General features: G+C 40.3%; 1 protein-coding gene across 12 annotated transcripts in view; it reads right to left on the minus strand.

The window, feature by feature from the left end:
* Window positions 1-3,408, minus strand: part of FASTKD1 (FAST kinase domains 1) — a 47,969-nt gene extending 44,561 nt beyond the window's left edge. For 5 of the 12 annotated variants that reach the window (XM_063644678.1, XM_063644679.1, XM_063644675.1 and 2 more), the window contains exons 1-2: window positions 3,151-3,362; window positions 1,135-1,653 (exon numbers count right to left, since the gene is read on the minus strand). In XM_063644678.1, the coding sequence (XP_063500748.1) occupies window positions 1,135-1,511 (377 nt within the window). In that variant the 5' untranslated portion in view covers window positions 1,512-1,653; window positions 3,151-3,362. Of the gene's footprint in view, window positions 1-1,134 lie in introns of all 12 variants that reach the window. The other 7 variants (XM_063644674.1, XM_063644677.1, XM_063644680.1 and 4 more) reach the window with 5 other exon arrangements.
* Between the last annotated feature and the right edge of the window lie 2,592 nt (window positions 3,409-6,000).

Raw genomic sequence — 6,000 nt, forward strand, 5'->3', positions numbered from 1 at the left:
AAATGAATCTACAAAATCATTTTATTTCTTTTTCCTTTTAAGGGCTATTGTTGAGAAACAACCTATTGTACCAATACCCCCTAGAAAACATATCTGCCATCCATTTAATTATAATAACGAGATTGCAAACAAGTTATCACAGACACAATTTACTAATTGCTGATTGTTATTAGGCATTTTTTTTTTTTTGGAGACAGCATCTCGCTCTGTCGCCCAGAATGGAGTAGAGTGGCATGATCTTGGCTCACTGCAACCTCTACCACGTGGATTCAAGAGATTCTCCTGCCTCAGCCTCCCGAGTAGCTGGGATTACAGGTGCCTGCCATCACGCCCAGCTAATTTTTGTATTTTTAGTAGAGGCAGGGTTTCACCATGTTGGCCAGGCTGGTCTTGAACTCCTGACCTCAGGTGATCCACCCACCTCAGCCTCCCAAAGTGCTGGGATTACAAGCGTGAGTCACCACACCCGACTGGCATTAATCTTAAATCTAACTGCTTACCTACTATATCCTCATCTGCAGCCAACCACATTTTCACAAAATTCCACAATAATCCAATTTCAAATGCCCACAGTTAACAATAGTATTACAGTTGTTGAAGGAGAATTGCTTGAACCCCGGGAGGCGGAGGTTGCAGTGAGCCAAGATTGTGCCACTGCACTCCAGCCTGGTGACAGAGCAAGACTCCGTCTCAAAACAAAACAAAAAAATTAGATTATCAGGAAAACTGGCGAAAAAAATTATTTTTCATTTTAAAGAGATTTAGGCCTGGCGCGGTGGCTCACGCCTGTAATCCCAGCACTTTAGGAGGCCGAGGCGTGTGGATCACAAGGTCAGGAGACAGAGACCATCCTGGCTAACATGGTGAAACCCCGTCTCTACTAAAAATACAAAAAAATTAGCCAGGCATGGTGGCAGGCGCCTGTAGTCCCAGAGACTCGGAAGGCTGAGGCAGGAGAATGGTGTGAACCTGGGAGGCAGAGCTTGCAGTGAGCCGAGATCATGCCACTGCACTCCAGCCTGGGCGACAGAGACTCCTCAAAAAAAATAAATAAAATAAAAATAAAGAGATTTTTAGAAAATTAAAATGTAAACTATATAATCATTCCATAAAATATAAAAGTAAATTACTTACTGTTGTGTGACGTATAACACATTCACCAGGGTATCGTCATTCATTAATTTGAATTTATTTGTAGCTAAATTATGAAGAGTAAGAAATTGAGGATGGTCTCTGACATACTCAACATTTTTTAACAGGCCGGTCTTCTGCTTTTGAAGCTTCCAAAGCATATCAAATGCACATCCCACTTGCTTTTCTGAAAGTATGGCTTTGTTTCTTTCAATAAAATCAAATATTTGCTCCTCATCTGTACACTTATTCATCTGAATAATTAGTGGTTCACAACTGATGGGTCGAAATTGAAACACTCTCCAGGAGGATGGACAAATAGCTCTTAGACGAAGCATATTTGTAACCAATAAGTGTAGGAAAACAGGTGTTTTTTTCATTTATATCACAACTTTTCTTAGGTAAACAAAACCGTCTGCAACCAGTCGTCAGGTGCAATAAGCAGGGATACAAATAACAGTTTTTCCTTCATGTATTTTGCTTCCATTACAATGACTGTAAACCCAGTCCAATGTACAGCTTCTATAAAAGAATTGGTTTAACATGGTTATGCTTACGTCATTAATATCAAAATGATTCCAAAATTCAAATTAAAGTAATACATTTTTTCTGCATTAACCAAAGGCTTTTTCTTAGTCTAAACCAGATAGCAGAATTTGATCCAAAAATAAATGTCCAGAAAAAGGGGCTTCTTTCTGCACCCTATTTTAAAAGTGTTTTAAATCTGACATTTACATAAAGTTTTCAAATTTACCATAAAAGGGAAAAAAAAAAGCCCACAAACTCAGAGCTGTCTTTTCAAAAAAGAGGAAAATTGTTTAAAATAAATAATCACCTTCAAAGTTTCTAAAAAGTGTAGGCATTAATTCACAGCCATATATATTTACACATACATATATATATACTTTTTTTTTTAATTTTTCAGAAGTATGGTCTCTGGTTTATTTGCTTTCAAGATAATTTCTTGCCCCTTTTTCTTGTGCCCTTAAAGAGCTCAAATAATTCCTTTCTTTAGAAAATAAATAAATAAAAGAAGTCACACAATTTAATCATTACCGGCCTTGGATAGGTTTTAACCAATAAACGACACAATTAAAGCACCCATCAAGAAATACTAAGAAATTAAGTAATGTTTCAAGTCATGCTGAAACAATAAAAGAACTAAAGATAATTATGAAAAAGAATAATTTGTTTTAAAGATATGCTATAAATGTTTACATTTATAATTGAGAAGTAATGGTTGGAAAAGTGGGGACTAAAGTCATATAATCTAATACTTCTGTAACATGTTACCATTTACAAAGAACGTTTGAAACACATTATCTCATTAAATTCCCTCAGCCAACCTTCCAGGTCGATATTATTTCCATTTTACAGATAAGGAAAAACAGGTTCAAAAAGGTTTAAAAAAATTGTTCTAGTACTAGTGAAGCAGGGACTACAACTCAGTTCTTTCCACTTGAACAGCCTCATTACACAAACAAATCAACACTGTATCACTAAAAGCATGTCTCAGACCCCTCTCTACAGCTATGCCAAACAGTCTGTTCACAAGAAAAAATGACGCGACAGTACAGGCTATTTTGTGGCAAGCAGTACAGCATCCTGACCTAAGCTGACCTGGTCACACACCTGCACAAGAAAACCCTGCACAAATCAAAGGTATCCTCAAGATACTATATCCATCCACTGAGCTGCTCAAAGTGGAGACAGCTCAATGGTTAGCATAGAAAGGTGTCGAGTCCCCAGCTTTGCCCCAGCTGAAAGACCTTAAGGAAGGAACTTAACTACAGGAGGGGCCTTGGGACCCTAAGGGGTATCTTCTGTGCCGGGCATACAGGAGAGCTGAACAAATGAGTGAATGAATGGGGTCTCAGCCCTGCCCTAGTCCATCCGCACTTCAGAGAACCCAATATCCCAAAGGGAGCCTCTGTATCTCAACCGAACCCTATGTCCCCAGCCCGAAAACGTGCTGGGAGGGAAAAGAAAAACAGCCGCTGCCACACGGTCCCGACTTGCCAGCAAGGTTTTCCCTCAGCGCGCCGCAAATTTTCTGGAGGATCCTGGGGTTATGAAAGCTCAGAAGTCTGGGTTATTCCTGGTCCCAACACGGAATGCAACAGGCTCGGATGTCTCGCCCAACCCTCATATCTCAGGGTTTATAACCTTTCTTCGAGAGACCTGACCTTTCCCATCAGACCTTGCCCCCAAACCAAGAAAAAACGCCCGGCAGGCGCAGCGTGCACTGCGGAAGTCACGCACTACATATCCCAGGGTGGGTCGCGGCAAGGTGGGTGAAATGTACGTCGCTCACGCATTTTTGGGGGAATTCTGGGCATTGTAGTTCCTCATTGAGGGAGGCTCTAGCGCAGTACATGGCTTAAGCTGTTGAAGAAAATATAGGTCGTTTAGGTGATTCTCTACTATCTGAGGTTTTTCTCTTAGTCCTTGGAAGTCTACTACTTTTATAATATACACAACAATATACTTAGGAAAATGAAATTTAAAAATGTAAACATGGAAAAGGCACGTACAGATTTTTATTATTTTTTAGCGTATACAAAATAACTGTCGAGTAGCTTTGAAAGTGTGCAAACTCTTACTCTCAGTTTCTGCACTTATGTGGTGGATAAGCACCAGTTCTCAGACCATATTTTTTTTTACTTACCATGATATTTTAATAGTCCCAAGATTTGACACTTCTTTGACACAAAAAAAATACCACTAATAAATAACCAAAGTAGAATGCTTACCAAAGTTACAACAGACATAATTTTCAGCTGATAATCACTACAACAAAGTAAGGCTCTAAAGGTATCAAACTGATATTTGTTGGAATATGCCGTGCAACTTTCTTATTGTGTGGGTTACAGAGGAGGCTCTTGGTTTATGTGCTCATGGTTATTGTCATAAAACCAGTTTTAGCACAATTTTCTTTTCTTTTTTGAGAAAGGGTCTCACTCTGTCTCCCAGGTTGGAGTGCAGTAGTGCAATCTCGGCTCACTAAAACCTTCGCCTCTTGGGTATAAGCGATTCTCCTGCCTCAACCTCCCGAGTAGCTGGGACTACAGGTGCACACCACCATGGCTGGCTAAGTTTTTGTAGTTTTGGTAGCAACAGGGTTTCCCCACATTGCCCAGGGTGGTCTCGAACTCCTGGGCCCAAGCAATCCACCCACCTCAGCCTCCCAAAGTGCTTGGGATTAGAGGCATGAGCCACCTTGCCCAGCCTAAATTTTCAATAGTTCTAACAGTCTATGCAAAATGTTGAGGCATGCCTACACTGGAAAAAAATTAAAACTTGAAGACTTCCTTCTAGAATGTCCAGTAACCAATATATATTTATTCTGACATTTCTGAAAACAGAGCAAAATGAAATTGAATAGGTGCTGGCATTCATCTGATGTATCAGGTTTACTTTATGACTGACTAGTCTTAATACTCCTAGATTTTGGGGTGTATAGGCAGCAGAATATTTTAAATTTGTTCAAGTAGAATATGGGAAAAATTAGAGTCAAATTAGAATACATTTTTTTGTCTACTCTCAGTAACCTTCAATTAACCATGCAGACATAGGGAATTAATGGTTAAGCCGTCAAAACTAAAATAGTTTTTTGTTTGTTTGTTTTTTCGAGATGGAGTCTCAGTCTGTCACCCAGCCTGGAGGGCAGTGGCCCAATCTCAGCACACTGCAATCTCCACCTCCTGGGTTCAAGCAATTCTTCTGCCTTAGCCTCCCAAGAAGCTGCGACTACAGGCATGTACCACCATGCCCAGCTAATTTTTGTATTTTTAGTAGAGGTGTTTCACCATGTTGGTCAAGCTGGTCTCAAACTCCTGACCTCAGGTGATCCCCCAGCCTTGGCCTCTCAAAGTGCTGGGATGACAGGCATGAGCCACTGCAACTGGCCTGATTGGATTTCTTCATTAAAAACTTGATTGGTCATTTGACTTCCTTTATCATGAGCCTGCTAAGACATACACAGAGTCTCTGATAGCTGGGTCTTAAAAAAAAAGAAAAAAGAAAAAAGAAAAGTTAACTTTCGTTTCAAGTCTTGTAAAATTTCCTAGCTTTCTTAGGTTGCCAATATTTACATTGGGGAATATGGTCTACTTCACTTTTTGGTTTGGAGACGAACATTTACTCATTAAAAAATTGTTTCCCTCAACCAAAGAGCTGTGGTTTTGAGATCTGATACCAATGATGTCCCCATGAGTTTTATTGCTCTTTTTCTCAAGTTTTTTTCTCAATTACAAGCACAACCAATCCCACGGCTTGCTTGGTGATTTGTAGCATCTCTGCAATGCACCAACGGGTATTTTTTCCATCATCTTCGGAATTGCGAATTATAGATCTCAGTGTGTGGAAATAGCCACTTGCTTCTTTATATCTGCAGTGCAATCGCAAGAACAATAGGTTCAGGACCTATTCCTATGTTTTCTAGGTCTTCTAGACTTAGCCACTGATATTGGTTTACTTTATCAACTTCATCGTCTTAAGAGGTCACAAAGTAGGCAGAGTTAGAAAGCAGCAACAGCACATCACATCTCTGTGAGTAGCACCAAGGAGGGTGCACTCTGAAATCTGTTGCTTTAGCCAAGCCATAAAAATTACAACACAGGCTGGGTGTGGCAGCTCACGCCTGTAATCCCAGCACTTTGGGAGGCTGAGGTGGGTGGATCATGAGGTCAGGAGTTCGAGACCAGCCTGGCCAATATGGTGAAACCCCCATCTCCACTAAAAAAAAAAAAAAAAAAAAAAAAAAAAATACAAAAATTAGCCGGGCATGGTAGTGCATGCCTGAAGTCCCAGCTTCTCGGGAGGCTGAGGCAGAAGAATCACTTGAATCTGGGAGGCGGAGGTTGCAGT

Source organism: Symphalangus syndactylus, chromosome 8 (assembly GCF_028878055.3).
Source record: "Symphalangus syndactylus isolate Jambi chromosome 8, NHGRI_mSymSyn1-v2.1_pri, whole genome shotgun sequence".
Lineage (NCBI taxonomy): Eukaryota > Metazoa > Chordata > Mammalia > Primates > Hylobatidae > Symphalangus > Symphalangus syndactylus.